We start from the raw sequence: 17,255 nt of genomic DNA on the forward strand, positions 1-17,255 counted from the left end.
CTGACCTCAGGTGATCTGCCCGCATCAGCCTCCCAAAGTGCTAAGATTACAGGTGTGAGCCATCATGCCCAGCCGACTACATCAAACTTTTAAATTTTTGCACATCAAAAGAAATAACAGTATGAAAAAGATAACCTATGGAATGGGAGAAAATATTTGCAAATCATGTATCTGGTAAGGGATCAATATCCAGACTATATAAAGAACTGCAAATAAAAAACAAAAAAATTTACCCAATTAAAAAGTGGGCAAAGGGCTGGGCACAGTGGCTCATGCCTGTAGTCCCAGCCCTTTAGGAGGCCGAGATAGGAGATAATTTGAGACAAGGAGTTTGAGACAAGCCTGGGCAACATAGAGAAATCCCATCTCTATTTTTAAAATAACAAAAATTAAAAGTGAGCAAAGGACTTGAATAGACTTTTCTCCAAGGAAGATATATAAATGGCCAAAAAGCATATGAAAAGATGCTCAACATCACTAATCATTAGAGAAATATGAATCAAAACAATAAGATATCATCTCACCCCATTAGGAAGGCTGCTATAAAAACAAACAAACCCCAGAAAATAACAAGTGTTAGCAAAGACGTGGAGAAATGGGGACTCTTGTACTGTGGGTGGGAATATAAAATGGTACCGCTGGCCGGGCGTGGTGGCTCATGCCTGTAATCCCAGCATTTTGGGAGGCCGAGGCAGGTGGATCGCTTGAGTCCAGGAGTTTTGAGACCAGCCTGTGCAATATGATGAAACCCCGTCTCTACTAAAAATACAAAAAAATTAGCCAGGCATGGTGGCTTGCCTCTGTCATCCCAGCTACTCCGGAGACTGAGGTGGGAGGATCACCTGAGCCTGGGAGGTCGAGGCTGCAGTGAGCTAAGATCATGCCAACTGTATTTTAGCCTGGGTAATTGGAGTCAGACTCTATCTCAAAAAAATAAAATATATTAAGTTCAGGGGTACAATAAGAAAATTAATTAAAATATAAATAAAAATGATAAAATGGGTACAGCTGCTATGGAAACAGTATGGAGACTCCTCAAAACATTAAAAATAGAACACCATATAGTCCTGCAGTTCCACTTGAACTGCCTCCTCCTCCTCACATAGGACCTGAAATGTGTTACCAGTGGAGATTCGCATGTCTGAAAACCTGGACCTACTCCCATCCCTTAAGCTCACCCCTGCCTTAAGTGATTTCCTCTCATCCCTCGTTTATGAAGCTGCAGCCTTGAATCATACCCATAAGAAGTATTTATTTTTCTACTTTTGCACAATATGTGCAAATAAACAGTAGGAAATTGGAGGCAAACAGAGAGAACAACTACTCCCAGTGCTAAAACAACAAGCAGGCTGAAGTAAACATTTAGGCTTTGGCAAACTCTAAAGGACAAATAATCCAGTTTCCTCAACAAACACGTCGCAAGAAAAAAGTTAGATGTGATGGTAATACTGTCTCAGCCTGTTCAGGCTGCAAAATACCACAGACTGGGTAGCTTTTATACAACAAAAATTTATTTCTCTTAGTTCTGGAGGCTGAGAAGTCCAACATTAAGGCACTGGTAGATTCAGTGTCTGGCAAGGGCCCAATTCCTGGTTCACAGACGGTCAGCTGGCTGGGTCTTCCTGTGGTGGGAGAACTCCATTCTCTTCCGCCCCTTGTAAGGGCACCCATCCCATTCATGAAGGCCCCACCCACATGACCTAATCACCTCCCAAAGTGCCCTCCTAATACCAGCACACTGGGGGGATTAGGTTTCAACGTTTGTTTTTTCTTGGGGGGGACATATGCAGTCCGTAGCAGGTATCATGTTTTAAAAGCCTCGTCTTTTAGATAAACACTGAAAAATTCACAAATGAGACAGACGTCTAGAATTTGCTTCAGAAGAGTTCGGGAGCAGGAAAGTGGATGGCCAGAGTAGAGACAAAACCAGGTTGGCCACAAGTTGGTAACTAACTGTTCAATTGCTGAAGCTGGGATTCATTATACTAGTATCACTTTTTGGCTTTTTTTTTTTTTTTTGAGACAGGGTCTCACTTTGCTGCCCAGGCTGGACTGCAGTGGTGCCATCACAGCTCAGTGAAGCCTAGAACTTCTGGGCTCAAGTGATCCTCCCACCTCAGCCTCCCAAGTAGCTGGGGACCAAAGGCATGTGCCACCATCCCAGCTAATTTTTTTTAATGGGGTCTCACTATGTTGCCCAGATTAGGCTTCACATCTTTTGTAAACAAAAAGCTTTTAAAAATAGACAAATTAGGCCGGGCGCGGTGGCTCACGTCTGTAATCCCAGCACTTTGGGAGGCCGAGATGGGCGGATCACGAGGTCAGGAGATCGAGACCATCCTGGCTAACATGGTGAAACCCTGTCTCTACTAAAAATACAAAAAATTAGCCGGGCGTGGTGGCAGGCGCCTGTAGTCCCAGCTACTCGGAAGGCTGAGGCAGGAGAATGGTGTGAACCCGGGGGCAGAGCTTGCAGTGAGCCGAGATTGCGCCACTGCACTCCAGCCTGGGCGACAGAGCGAGACTCCGTCTCAAAAAAAAAAAAAATAGACAAATTGGGGGGAAAGTGGCTTAAGTGAGATAACAGTTTATTTTTCATATAACAGACCTAGAGGCAGGCAGCACAGGCAGGCCCACAGACCTAGAGGCAGGCAGCACGGGCAGGCCATGGGGGCAGCTTCCAGAGCATCAGGGCCAGCTGCTGTAGCTGCTGCCCACCCTTTCCTCGCTTGGCCCCCTCAGCTTCATAGAGCAGCTCCATCTCCAGCCATCACAGCCATTCCAGCCAGGAAGAAGGGCCGGGTGGGAAGGGCAAGCTCCCTTCCTTGAAGGCCATGCCCAGACACCACACAAAGCACCTCTCCATCCAGGGACCAAACAGTCATCTGACCACACGTGGCTGCAGGAAAGGCTAGGGAAGGCAATCTTTACTATAGGTGGCCACAGATTTGAAAACCAGGGCTTCTACTACCAAGGGGGAAGGGGATGGAGACCGGGGTACGATCTGGTGTCTGCCACAGCTCTCATCCCTGAGATTGGTAATCTAGCACCCTAGGTGCCACAGATTGGCCAGCAGAGCTAATGCTGTCCAGCTGGTGGGCCCAATGAGGTTTAAATATGTTTGTCATTTACATGTACATGTAATGTACATGAAGCAATCTGCTCTGAAGTCACTGCTCCCCTTTGGATGCGGAGCAAGCGCCTGGCTTCCTTAGCTCTCCCAGGGTAGGTGTGCGTCTCCAGGAAACTGCTACCCCCAACAGCCAGGGTGGCAATGCCGTTTCCTATGCTATAGCTCAAAGCAATCCAGCACCTGAGCCTGGCTTTGGCCGAAGGCCTGGGTATTTGTTCAGCCAGCAAATGAAATGGAGAAACCTGTTCAGTGTCTGCCCTGACAGCTGAGCTGCCTGGTGGGAGCCCACACAGCAGCATGGTCAGTGGGTGGGCACAGGCCTGCTGCTGCTGCCTTAAGATTTCTGCCATGTATTTTGCTTTTAAGTCAATCCTCACTTAAGAAGAAAACACCTTGTTTTTTGTTTTTTCTTCCGAGATGGAGTTTCACTCGTCACCCAGGCCGGAGTGCAATGGCACAATCTTGGCTCATTATAACCTCCGTCTCTCGGGTTCAGGCGATTCTCCTGCCTCAGCTTCCCGAGTAGCTGGGATTACAGGCACCCACCACCATGCCCAGCTAATTTTTGTATTTTTAGTAGAGACGGGGTTTCACCATGTTGGCCAGGCTAGTCAACCTCCTAACCTCAGGTGATCCTCCTGCCTCGGCCTCCCAAAGTGCTGGGATTACAGGCATGAGCCACCGCACCCGGCCCTTAAATTGGTTTTTAAAGCAAACCCATCACTGTTATAATGGAAAAGTAGTATGGCCTGTCCTAGAAGGAAGGTAACAAAACCTGGCTAAGAGCCTGCCACAGGCTGTGTCTGACGCCAGGTTTCTCTATTAAAGACAAGGTAGCATCGAACTGACTCCCTCCTCGAGACAGTTAAATGGAAGGAAAAAAATTCAAATGGAATTAACTTTTAAAAAACATCTTCCAATGTTATTAATGCCTCTTTGTCTCTACTAACAAGCATTTCTCCTGGATGACGCAGTCCCCTCCTTGGGAAACATCTGAACTCTGTGTACCGCCATTTCCCCATATGTAAGATGGAGATCGTAACAGTGCCTATTTAATAGGATGACTGAAGCTAGTAAGCAAGATCATGCATATAGTCTCAGGATACAAATGCCTGGCGGGAGGATCACTTCAGCCTAGGAGATTGAGACCAGCCTGGGCAATACAGTGAGACCCCACCTCTACAAAAAATTAAAATTAGCCAGACATAGTGGTACCCACCTGTAGCTACTTGGGAGGCTGAGGTGGGAGGATCACTCAAGTCCAAGAGGTCCAGGCTACAACTAGCCATGATCACACAACTGTACTCCAGACTGGGAAGTAACAGAGCCCCTGTCTTAAATTAAAAAAAAAAAAAACACGGCCGGGTGCAGTGGATCACACCTATAGTCCCAGCACCTTGGGAGGCCGAGGCGGGCAGATCACGAGGTCAGGAGATCGAGACCATCCTGGCTAACACAGTGAAACCCCATCTCTACTAAAAATAACGAAAAATTAGTCAGGCGTGATAGTCCCAGCTACTTGGGAGGCTGAGGCAGGAGAATGGCGTGAACCAGAGAGGCGGAGCTTGCAGTGAGCTGACATAGCGCCACTGCACTCCAGCCTGGGCAACAGAGCGAGGCTCCGTCTCAAAAAAAAAAAAAAAAATTTTTTTTTTACAAAAAATTAAAAAAATTAAAAGTGCCAGGCTCGCAGTATGGCACTCAAATGCTATTTGTCAGTTTCGTGGAAGAGAAATTTTAAGTCTTGTCATTAAAAGACTAAATACAGCTTGAGGAAAAATAAACTCCCAAGTAACCAAACTTCAAAGAAGCAGGGCCAGGGGACATAAAACCCCAAACACTTCATTTAACAATGGAAGATACTTTATTATTATTATTTTTAATTATCTCTCAACATTTCAACTCTTGGTAGAAATCAAATGCAAAACATCTGCATTTTTAAATCAGCATGTATTTAACTATCTCAACCACAGCAACCTCACTGAGTAAGATGCAACCAGGGAGCAGGGCTGTAGTATTTCGTATTCCAGTCTGTGACCACAGTGCGTCCGTGATGACAGGTACACTGGACTTTCCCTCCTAGGATGTGTTAGTCATTCCTGCCTTTGTCCATAGGGTAAGTTACGTGGCATCACGGTTGGTTAAAAAGAGTTAGTTACTGTAATGCTGGCGCAATCTGGAAATGAAAAACTAGGAAACTAGAGCTCTCAGGAGTGGGCCAGGCATTGCCGATTCTGAAATGTGAAAAGGAAGAACATCAAAGATGAATTGCCCCGCTAGGTTGGTCTTAGTAATAAAGTTGGTTGAAATTCAGCTTAATATACACACTGTACATCTACAAGTGATCTACCAGGTATATATATATATATTAAAAAGAGAGCCATAGAAGATTTGGAAAACCTTAAAATCACTCAACTGAGTTGGAAGAACATCAGCAAATTCACAGTGGCCTCAGGATTCAGCCAGACTTAAACTTGCTCAAGAGCTGAATAACTTTCTCCCAGAAAAACCCACTGCATATACATCCCTTAACATTGTGTACATCACAAACAGTTATGGCTAAAATATATTGTTAGTTCACAAGGAAGCGGCTTTATTTTCAAACTCTTGCCCCACTCCTGCTCTTGTACCCCCACAAGGAAAATCCAAGGGTTGATAATTCACATGAGGAGCTTCAGGGGCCTTCAGGCTTGGAAGCGCTTAGGCTTAGCTGAGCATCTGAGGAGCCGTCTGTCTGATGGGCACATGCCGACTCCTGCCCACTTTTAGTGCAAAAAGATTGCAAATGTTGCAGATGAGTCCTGGAAACTGGTGAAGAGAAGAGGATTGAGATGGAGGGGCAGTAGGAATCCCAAATGATTTTCCTTCTGAAACGAGACTCAAGAAGTGTGAAGTGCAAGCTTCCTGCTCAGCAAGCTATAGGTCCGACAGGTGAGGTCCCTGAATTGTCACTAGGTTAGCAATCTGCAGGCACACAGACCTCGACACCCGCGCTCACCCCCTAAGTGCACACTGGAGGTAGGTGTATAGATAGTTACTGCAGGGAAGACAGTGGCTCTCCACCAGCTCAAGAAAAGGAGGCTTCATGTCTGTTCCTCCCTGCCCCAAACTCTCCTCTCCCCTTGGGCCGTAGTGAGTAGAGGATACAACACGAATGGGCGCGAGGCCCTCCCTTGGAAGACTAAAGAACGCAGGGCATTTAATAAATAGCTACATAATTCATTTTTTTTAACCACGTTGAAACACACAGCAAGTTGAATATTTATTTAAAAATAAATCTCAAAAATATCTATTGACAGTACACTAAGAGGGGCATGTGCAAACAACAGAAAGGGGGAAGTCAGTCCTGCTGTGGGAAGCCCACACATCAATGTGTTGGAGCAAAGTTCACGAAGGCCATGGGCTGACTGAGCTGTGGTGTACGAAATGACATTCAGCTAATACTGGACTCGGTTCACCTTTGACACCTGGAGAGGTGGGAAAGCCAGGGGGTGGGGAGTCCAGCTGGGGATCCTTGTGTTTAGGAAGGGGGCGGCCAAGGGATGAGCCTTTGGGAGAGGCCCCGTGTGGCAGGAGGGCTCATTTCACAAGCCAACAGGCCTCTAGCTCGCCGCTCCAGGTGGATGTTTGGGGACCTGAAGGGCCCTTCCCAGTCCAAGTTGGCTTTGCCACGGGAGGTGTAGGTGCGGCGAGGGTCCCAGAGACAGAAATCCTCTTTAAAGGAAAAAACAAAACAACAAAACCAAACCAAACCCCAAAAAAAGAACCAACTGAACAGGGAGTGGAGAGATTAGCAAAATGAATCTGAACGGAAGTGCCACCTTCTCCCTTGTCAGACAACAAAGCAGCCATTGGTTGAGACATCTGAGTCGCTAAGTGAACTCCCACGTGGACACAGCCAGCCCACGATCTCTGCCACCTACATGGTCAAGTGCAGGCCTCCGCCTCTGAGATCAACGCGTTAGTACTTCTTCACCGTGAAACCCGAAAGGTCGGTTGATGTAGCCCTTGGAGCTGGAAGGGGCGAGGCCGGTCTATCTGTACACGAGATGGGAGAGCTGGGTGGACTTGTAGTTCAGCTGGTTGTTGGGCATGAACTTGTGCAGCTCACTCTTTTTGTAGCAGGGGTCATAATGGTAAGCGCTGAGGCAGGCGTCACATGAGACTTTTGAACACTGGGTGCAGGTGTTGGTGGCGCCTGGGCGGTTGCAGAAGCCACAGCGGGAAGTGGCCGTGGTGGAGGGCTTGGATTTGGAGTGAAGGTGCGGGAGGCGGTCGAGGCCCTGAGTCTGGCCTGGGTACTTCTCCCGCAGAGATGCCCCGTGGGCCAGGCTGTCATGAGTGGAGGCCTTGCTGGGGAAGGCGCTGGGCTTGGAAGCTGGAGGACAGGTGAGCAGGCTGTCACAGCGCTGGCAGAGGGAGGAGCTGCAGGACAGCCCGCAGCTTTGGCACTTGGAGAGGGCGGACTCTTTGGCAGGGGGCGAGCGCTTGTGGTAGAGGGAGTGGGCATCGTTTCTGAGCAGCCACACGTCCGGCCGCAGAGCATCCTGCCGACGGTAGGTGGCCCTGGGTTCGGAGTCTGTGTACAGATCCACGTCATCCTGAGTGGAGAAGTAGGTACCGCGCAGCAGGCCCGGGCCGTTGCTGGGGGAGGCGGGTGGAAGCGCATCCGGGCTGCCGTGGGGGGAGCTGGCCATGGTCAGCAGCGAAGGGGATGGGCGGATGATTTCATCCTTGAGGTCGTCTCCCACATCCGCTGCCACAGGCTCCTTCCGAAGACTCAATGAGGCCTTCAGGGGTGGCTTCCGGCTCTCCCAGTAGCTGTCATAGGCATCCACTGACCTCGAGGGCTTGGTCACGCGGGGCTTGTAGTAGTCCTTGGCCGCCCGCTCGCTGGCCGACTTCTGGAGTGCCACTCGTGACATGGAGGTCGTCAGGTGCTCCCGGCCCTCCGCCCGCCGCCGCAGGGCGTCTGAGCAGCCGCGCACATCCTCTGCACTGCTCTTGCGCTCGCTCACAATGTCCAGCTCGGAGTAGCCCTTGTCCTTCACTTGTGAGTGGATTTCTAGCATCTGCTCACACTCGACTTTGGCCAGAAAGAGCTCAAAGGAGACCATCTTCACCTGGAGGGTCTCCACGAGCTCTCTGAGCTTGTATGCAGTGCCCAGCTCAGGTGCGTAGCCCATGCAGCTCAGGATGGCTCGGATGTCCTCTTCCAGTAATGTCGACTTGACATAATAAACAAAAGGGCCCGTGTAAGTCTAGAAGGGAGGGAGTAGAAAAGAAAGGTGGGGTTTTCTCTCAGAGACACAAGACAAAGACTATGTCAAAGCAAAGGATGTACAGCTCTGAAGTGGGATGGCGGGGAGAGGGCAGGGCACGGAAGGATCTTGACAGTCTCACCCTGCCGGAGGCAGAAGACGCAGGGGCTGGGGCTTGCTAAGCACTCAGGAATTGTGCAAGGAAATGACCCAGTAGCTCCTTTTTTTTTTTTTTTTTTGAGATGGAGTCTCACTCTGTCACCCAGGCTGGAGTGCAGTGTCGGGATCTTGGCTCACTGCAACCTCCACCTCCCGGGTTCAAGCAATTCTCCTGCCTCAGCATCCTGAGTAGCTGGGATTACAGGCGCCCGCACCACGCCCAGCTAATTTTTCTATTTTTAGTAGAGACGGGGTTTCACCGTGCTGGTCAAGCTGGTCTCAAACTCCTGACCTCGTGATCCGCCCGCCTCGGCCTCCCAATGTGCTGGGATTACAGGCGTGAGCCACCGCGCCCGGCAGCAGCTCCTTTCTTAAACACAGGGAGCAAAACCTCTCGCTTCCTAGTGGGGCAGGAAGACTCTCCTCCATATGAGGAGGGAGCCTGGGCAAACACAGCTGAATAAAGGGGCCAGATTACAGGCAGAATGCGGTGACAATCAGAACATTCCTCTCTGGTATTTCCACGAGGGGCTGAGTATCACGGCAGACTGAAGGGCCTGGCTAGGTGACAGCTCTCCTGTGCCATCCCCCGCGTGGTCTGATTCAGGATCCCTCTCTCAATTCCCCCTCCTCCCCTACTGTTCCCACTTAGTCCAGAACACCCCTCAGCTTGCTGGGACCGCTGAGAAGCTTCCTAACTGCTCTCCCCATCCCTCCCACCTCCCCCCGCCCCTCTACAGCCTACTTCCCATACCACAGCCAGAATGACCCTCTTCAGATGCAAGCCAGATCCCACACTGCCTCTTTCCCCGCCTATCAGAACAAATCCAAGCCTTGCCCTGGGCCACAAGACCCTGCGTAACCTGGCTGCCCCTGCCTTCCCAGCCTCTCTGCTTAAGGTGTGGCAGCCGGGCCAGAAACCGTTCAGAGGTGATGCTGGAGAGACGGGGAAGGTTCGGAGCCCAGAAGGATCTGAGAGCAGAGGACGGCTGGGATGAGACTGGCATAGCCTCTCAGGAGGGAATGCCGGGTGCAGGAAGAGAGAAGGAGGGCCTGTATGGAGGCTGCTCCAGGACCTCACCTTGATGCTTCTGAATTCCTTCTTCCACGGGTAGAGGAAGAGATTGATGCCCACCGTCTCCAGCATGCTGAAGGCGCCGTGCAGAGCCCGCAGGCTGGAGGAGCTGAGCGAGCGCAAGGAGCTCTCCACCACCTCGTAGAACTGGATCAGCCGGAATCGATAAAAGGGATCCACCTTGTGCAGGCTGAGCAGGGTCGAGGCTGCCACCCGCAGGCACTCATCGCTGCCAGGCCGCTGCCTGCTGGTGGTGGTATCCACTTTGCTCTCATGGAACTGCACATACTTCCGAAATAAGTCATCCTTGAATTTAGTATCCATTGAACTGGGCTTTCCCATCCGATCGAGGGGGGCTACCTTATCTCCTCCATGGTTTCTGGATTAGAGGCAGCAACATCGCTAAAAGCATGGACATGTTGCCACCTGGACCAGCGGAGTGCTCTGGAAGGAGGGGAACAAGAAGCATGTCATTCCTCGATATGGTCGCGCTTCGGCTTCAGGCCGCTGAGGCAAAATGAACAGCAGAACTGGCCTGGGCTACACTGGACCCCAGCAGCACATTACAGAGCACATACTACAAGCAGGGTTACAACAGAGGCCAGAGAGAGATGGACCTTGACTTTGTTGTGCTCACAAATGAAAAATACAATTAATATTCCTGAAAGAGAAATTCGGGTGAGTACAGCAGGCACTCCTGTCCTGGTTTCGTTGGGGAAGGGCGAGTTTAGGAAAGCCCTCTTGAGATAGCAACAGACCTGAAGGATGAGGAGTTTGCCAGGCCAAGAGGCTGGGGAAGGAGTCGCAGTAGAGGAAGGCCCTGAGCTAATAGTACCAGAGGCTCCAGACACGTGACGAGCTTCACACACACTAACTCGCTTACTTTTTTTTTTTTTTTTTTGAGATGGAGCCTTGCTCTGTTGCCCAGGCTGGAGTGCCGTGGCGTGATCTCAGCTCACTGCAACCTCCGCCTCCCGGGTTCAAGCGATTCTCCTGCCTCAGCCTCCCAAGTAGCTGGGATTACAGGCACCTGCACCACGCCTGGTTAATTTTTGTATTTTTAGTCAAGACGGGGTTTCACCATGTTGGCCAGGCTGGTCTCGAACTCCTGACCTCAACTGATCCACCAGCCTCGACCTCCCAAAGTGCCAGGATTACAGGTGTGAGCCCCCATACCCAGCTTCACTTTTTCTTCTTAGACAATCCTAGGAGAGAGGCACTACAGGCAGCCCCAGTGGACCCATGTGCAAACTGAGACACAGACATTAGAAACTGCTCAAGGTAGGCCGGGCACAGTGGCTCACACCTGTAATTCCTGAACTCTGGGAGGCTGACGGGGGCAGATGGCTTGAGTCCAAGAGCTCAAGACCAGCCTGGGAAACATGGTGAAACCACGTCTGTACAAAAATACAAAAAAAATTTTAAGAAAAAGAAACTGCCCAAGGTTATAGAACTCTCAGGAGGCAAAGAAGCTGAGCTCAGAACCCAGGCAATCTGGCTCCGAAGTCCATGCCCTTACCCACCACACCCTGCTTTCCTGAGGCAGGAAGCCTGGCACAGGATCAGAACTGCAGCCAGTGAGGCCGAGGCCGCGAGGGCAGGGGCGTGAGGAGAGGCAGCTGCCAGCATCAGCGGAACCCTCAGCCCCAAGCCTGCAAGAGCACATTCAGAATTCGATATTTTATACAAAGAGCCATGTGTAGCCACTGAAGAGTTTACAGCGAGGGGAGAGGGATACGGTCTTGTTTACAATTTTCAAAAGAGGCCACAGTGGCTGCCGGCCCCTGGAGTTCCGTTACCAGCCTTTGACAGCCTGCGGCCCCTTTATCACAAGAGCACTTTGCAGCCCCCTGTTGGGAGAGGATAGAATGTTCTGAGCTGGGACACAGGCTTTATACAATCTTGTCATCTGCTTAGCCACTTGTTAGTAGAACAGGCACAGATCCAGCAATATTCTTGTCACCACAATGCTGGGAGCGAAACCGGATTAATGGAGGGACACTGCTAGGGCCAGGGGAGACAACACGCGCAGGGTCACGGACACGGGGTCCAAGGCCAGGCACCTGCGAGCGAGGCCAGGGCTGCTTCTCCAGGTTACTTGAGCAAATTGCTCCACCTCCCTGGGTGTCGGTTTTCTCCTATAAAACGGGGTTAATAATAGCGCCTCTGTCCAGAGCTGGCGAGAGGATTATGCATGATGGAATATGAAGCTGCTCAGAGAGCCGGCTCCGGGAAGTCCTCGATGGCCGCTGCTGTTGTCTGAAGGTGCTGTACCCCTAAGCGGCCAGGCCTTCTCTGAGTGGGGCAAATACCTCTGACTGGGTGGTAGATGTTCATTTTCACATGCTCTGCTCCTGCTGCTCCTGCCCAGAAGCTCCGTGGGTGCAGGACTGTGACCATCTTGCTCAGTAAGGTGAACTGTGTGCTTCATAAATGTCTGCTGAGTGTGGGAGACGGCAAGGGGCTGAGAGAAGCTGCAGCAGGACTGGGCCTGGCGTGTGGGGGACTCCTTTAGCAGACCTGTGTTCAGCTAGGAAGGTCCTACGAGCCCAGCAACTATCAGGAGGTCAACAAAATCATCCTCATCTCAATGAGCCAGTAGTGTGGCTCCTCCACGGATTTTGTCCCCACGAGGAGACTCCTGGGAGTATTAATGGTGGGGTGAGAGGTGGGATGTGTAGCAAAACTAGGGACACAGAGAGGCCACTGTCTCCAACACACTGCACTGCTGAGGGAGCCCAGTGCTACAGCGACAAATAAGGCTGAGGAGTACAGGAGGCAAACACATCCACTTAGGGGCCAGGTGCGGGGGCTCACGCCTGTAATCCCTGAACTTTGGAAGGCCAAGGCAGGAGGATTGCTCAAGGCCAGGAGTTCGAGACCAGCCTGGGGAACATAGCAATACCCTGTCTTTACAAAAGAAAACAAAATGCACTTAGGATAAAATTCTGCCTCATGAAGATTCTCATCATTCAGGCCTCAGCTCAAACATCAGCCCCTAGAGGTACCACCCTATCTCACCTTCCCAGTTCCACGTTGTCACATTCTCCTACGATAACCACAATCTGCAACTATCAACTTTATTCATTTATTAGCTTCCTCTCTTTGTCCACCCCCCACCCTCCCTGGTAAGCTGGTAAGCTCGTGGTAAACTCCATTTATGCCTTTAGGCAACGACCATGCCTGTGTTGTTCACCATGATGCCTAACACAGAGCCTGACTGTGCTTGATAAAGTAGGTGAAATGGATGCTGCAGCCGGGCACGGTGGCTCACGCCTGTCATCTTACCACTTTGGGAGGCTGAGGCAGGTGAATTGCCTGAGCTCAGGAGTTCGAGACCAGCCTGGGCAACACGCTGAAACCCCATCTCTACCAAAATTAAAAAAAAAATTAACCGGGTGTGGCAGCATGCGCCTGTAATCACAGCTACTTGGGAGGCTGAGGCAGGAGAATTGCTAGAACCCAGGAGGCGGAGGTTGCAGTGAGCCGAGATCACCCCATTGCACTCCAGCCTGGACAACACAGCAAGACTCCGTCTCTTAAAAAAAAAAAAAAAAAAAAGAAAGAAAGAAAAAGAAAAGAAACAAAGAGAAATGGATGCTGCAAAGGATGTTTGCATTCACGATGCCACCACTTTAGTTTCTCATTTGATACCTCCCAAGAATCCTGGGAGATCAGCTGGAGAGCAAAGAAACGGGCTCAGAAAGATGGCATGAGGTACGACAAGTAGCTCAAGGTTAGCAGATGATGGACCCGATAATCCAAGCCTGGCCTTCTGACTTGGAACCTGTATTCCTCTCACCACCCCATGATTCCCATGTCCAGCAAGCATTTCTGTAGCCCCCACCCTCTGCCTGAGCTGGACCCAGTCGGGGAATGGGGATGGGCGGGGCAGGCAGAGGACAGCAATAAAGGAGACACATCCTGCCTGCAAATCTAGCTGGAAGAGCATACCACCTAGTATCAAAGTAGGTATGTGCTCTATGTTCATACTGTTCTGTCCATAAAAAAATAAACAATTTAAAATGTATATTCTCTTAAAAAATAAAAATGTAGGCCAGGCGCGGTGGCTCACGCCTGTAATCTTACAACTCTGGGAGGCCAAGGTGGGTGGATCGCCTGAGATTGGGAGTTTGAGACTAGCCTGGCCAACATAGCGAAACCCCGTCTCTACTAAAAATACAAAAATTAGCTGGGCGAACACCTGTAATCCCAGCTACTCCAGGAGGCTGAGGCAGGAGAATGGCGTGAACCCAGGAGGGAGAGGCTGCAGTGAGCTGAGATCGTGCCATTGCACTCCAGCCTGGGCAACAGAGCAAAAACTCCATCTCTACATAAATAAATGTATTGCACCACTGGAGAGGATAGTCACACATGCATTTACCATTCTTGACTTATCTAAGAGAAGCTGCCATCACGCCTCTGGCCCCAGGGTCTGTTTTTTGGTAGTCTGAGAACCATTCAAACACAGAGACATTAAGCTTCCGAATACTGCTGTGATTTTTCTCCAAGGAAGCCAGCCTTGAACTCAAAGAGACTGATTTTTTACAAAGTCAGCCAGTCTCAAGCTCGGCTCAGCGTCTGCTGCTCTGTAATCGCACCACAGTCCACACCCTTGTTTGTTGCTGAAAAACAATAAATAAAGGAAAGGGATCCAAACAGCCCAGTTGATGTTCAAAATCCTCACAACGAGGACTGGAAGCCTATCTAAAACAAATCTCAAACCAACCTGGGTAGGTGAGAGAAAAGGCGGAAGAAAGTAAAAGCTAAAAGATAATTAAGGGCAAGACAAGCCTGGACAACATAGTTAGACTCTGTCTCTACAAAAAAAAAAAAAAAAATTAGGTGGGTGTGGTGACACGCACCTGTAGTCTTAGCTACTTGGGAGTCTGAGGTGGGGGGATCCACTGAGCCCAGGAGTTTGAGGCTGCAGTGAACTATGATGGCACCACTGCACTCCGGCCTAGGTGACAGAGCAAGACCCTGTCTCAATCAGTCAATAAGGAAAGGAAAGAAAGAGACTAACAATTACTGAGGTTCTACTATGTGCTAAGCATTGGGCTTCCCACTTTACCTACATCATCCCATTTAATCCTCACAACTCTATAAGGAAAACAGGCTCTCCCATTAAAACTACCTGCCCAACAGAGTTTGAAAGGGTCCGAGCTGGAATCTGAACTCTTGTTGGCAGGCCCTTGATGCCTGGGCTTTCTCCAATTTATCTCACTCATTTATTGTTACATCAGTACCATTTACCAAGGGATTACTATGTGGCAGCCCTCTGCTAACTGCTCTGTGAAAACCAATGAAATCCATAGGATAGATCCAAGGTTAAAAAGGAAACTGAGGCTCAGAGAGGCCAACTCACTTACCCTAAGTCGTAAGGCTAGGAAGAAGTGGATCTGAGCTCTGAACCTAGGTCTAACGCCAAAACTCCGACTCTTGCAAAGCCATCCTGCTGCATCTGCTGGACAGCTCTACTCGAAAGTGTTTGGCTAAGTTAGAATGCCTTGTGGCGGCGCCAGCAGAGTTGAGTTACAAAAATTCCTGTAGTAGCAAAATTCCCATCTTCCCACACCGAATGGGGCTAGGAGAGCTAATCTCTATATGATGTAAGCTCAAGGGCCAAGGAAAGAGGCTGGCCAGAGACATCGGCCAGTGATGAAGCAGCTGACATCATCCCTGCTGAAAACATTTTCTGAGAATACAAGATGCCTTGTAGCTGGTCATAGCTGGTGTTTTTTCTGAGCACAGAGCCAGCAATTCATTCCCAGCACTCTACAAGAACAACAAAATACGCTCTCTGCAAAAACATCGTGGTTACAGGAGACCGAGACAGCCCAGCGACAGAAGCTGTTAATTTCTCCAAGCAACCCAAGGATTGGAACGCCAAGCCGTGCCAGTCTGGTGGGAAAAAAAAAAAAAAACAACAAAAACCCAAAAAACAAAAAAACAGCACTGTGAATATCCTGAACACAGAGACAGGCAGGTGCCCAGAGTCAACGGCTCCAGTCAGCACCTCCTGCACCCACAATCTAGGTACCCTCTTAAAAAGCAAGTCAATGGAAAAAGAGATGCTGCACAGTCAGGGAGGCAGTGGCTTCTTTAGTTATTTTTTGAACATCTAAGAGGAAAGCTGTATCTGTTTAGAGTCCCACTGCATGGAAGTGAAGTGATTCCGAGTAGCAAAGCATTAGCTTGGCTTTACCTCAGCTGGCCCATTCAAGCAGAAATGTTCCCCAAGCAGTTTTGAAGGCGCCCCCTCTGTGCACAGGCAGAGCTATTTTGGTCTGTGCACTGCCCCTGTCCACAGGTTTACACATCCCTGGTCTAGCTCCATCAGCCTCCAAACAGGAGACGGGGAAGTCAGTTCAACCCCCTCCACCTCCCCACCCACACCAATGCACTCGTTCCAAGCAAGAGGCTCCGAGAAACATCCAAGGCACCTTCCACTGGCTGTGAAACACCAGAAGGTCCCCACACTCCTACTAGATTCCAAAGAAATTCACACAGAGTCCTTCCAAACTTCTGAAAATAACCTCAGCGGTGCTGAAAGAAGCTTCCCTAGTGGCAGCTGCCTCTCTCGGAAAAGCTCTGAAGGAAGCTGTTTCCCTCCCTGCAGGGGACAGAAGCTGGCGACTGCTAAGTCCCAGCTCGGTCATTCCTACAGCCTCCGGGGGCCACGTCAGTTGTGAAAAACAGCCCAGTCTCAAATTCTGGCCCTCCCCACGGGTTCGTGAATTGAATGAAGTAACAGGAACTATCATTTATTGGACGCCTGCTGTATGCCAGAGGCCCTGCATGATCTCATTCCATCTCCACTCCAGCCCTAGCAACCAGGTTAAATCACACTTAAATAGGCAACTGAGGCTCTTAAGATGAAGTGACTTATCCAAGGTCACACAGTGAGTACAAACCCAGGTGTGCCGCCAGAGCCTGAACTGGGAACCCCTGCGCGGTGACTGCCTCGTGGCGAAATCGGGGTGTCCTCCTGTTTGGCCAGTCGCCGAAGAGGGGGTGTTCCTCTTGAGCGGCCCTGAGCCACCCTCGGCGGGTCCCAGGAGCTTGCGAGGCAGCTCCCGGGAGAATGGGGATCCTGAGGATAGGCTGGGGGTCCCGGAAGCGCCGAAACAGCGGGCCCACCTGTAGTCCTGCCTGCCGTGAGGGGACCCCGCTCCCGGGCCAGCCGAGCCCTGCCGCTGTCTGGCGCCCCCTCCGCCTGGGGAAGCCCCGGAGGCAGTTTCCGCCCGCGGCCGCCCGTCACTCACCCTGACACTGCCGCCGAGGACGGCCCGGCAGAGGGAAGCAAGCGGGAGGCGCCGCTACCGCCGGAGCCGGGCCCCGCCGGGCTCTCGCCGCTCCGGCCGGCTGCAAGGGTACTGAGACCAGTACCCGGGGACCAGCAGCGACCCGGAAACACTCGGCCCGGCAGTGATGTCGCCAGGAGGCGGGCCCGAAGAGAGGGTGGACCACGGCTGCGCGCTGCCTCCGGGAAGCGGTCGATGCCGGCGACCGACGGAGACTACAAGCCAGAGGCGGAGGACAAAACGGAAGGCCGAAGAGCGAGGACGAAAGCGGCGGAACCGCACTTTGGAGGCTAACGACCCATCGCTGCGTCTGAGGCTGG

General features: G+C 50.8%; 1 protein-coding gene across 6 annotated transcripts; it reads right to left on the reverse strand.

Moving 5' to 3' along the window:
- Positions 1 to 4,978: 4,978 nt before the first annotated feature.
- SPATA2 (spermatogenesis associated 2) lies at positions 4,979 to 17,247 on the reverse strand. 6 transcript variants are annotated; one of them, XR_008516789.2, is made up of 4 exons: positions 16,897 to 17,035; positions 9,635 to 10,072; positions 7,057 to 8,394; positions 4,979 to 5,941 (listed from the first exon to the last, which is right to left on the reverse strand). XR_008516789.2 is itself a non-coding variant. In NM_001132166.1 (3 exon segments), coding segments are annotated over 2 exon segments (1,563 nt in total). In that variant the 5' UTR covers positions 9,971 to 10,072; positions 15,001 to 15,211; the 3' UTR covers positions 4,979 to 7,167.
- Positions 17,248 to 17,255: the final 8 nt, after the last annotated feature.

Source organism: Pongo abelii, chromosome 21 (assembly GCF_028885655.2).
Source record: "Pongo abelii isolate AG06213 chromosome 21, NHGRI_mPonAbe1-v2.0_pri, whole genome shotgun sequence".
Classification (NCBI taxonomy): Eukaryota; Metazoa; Chordata; class Mammalia; order Primates; family Hominidae; genus Pongo; species Pongo abelii.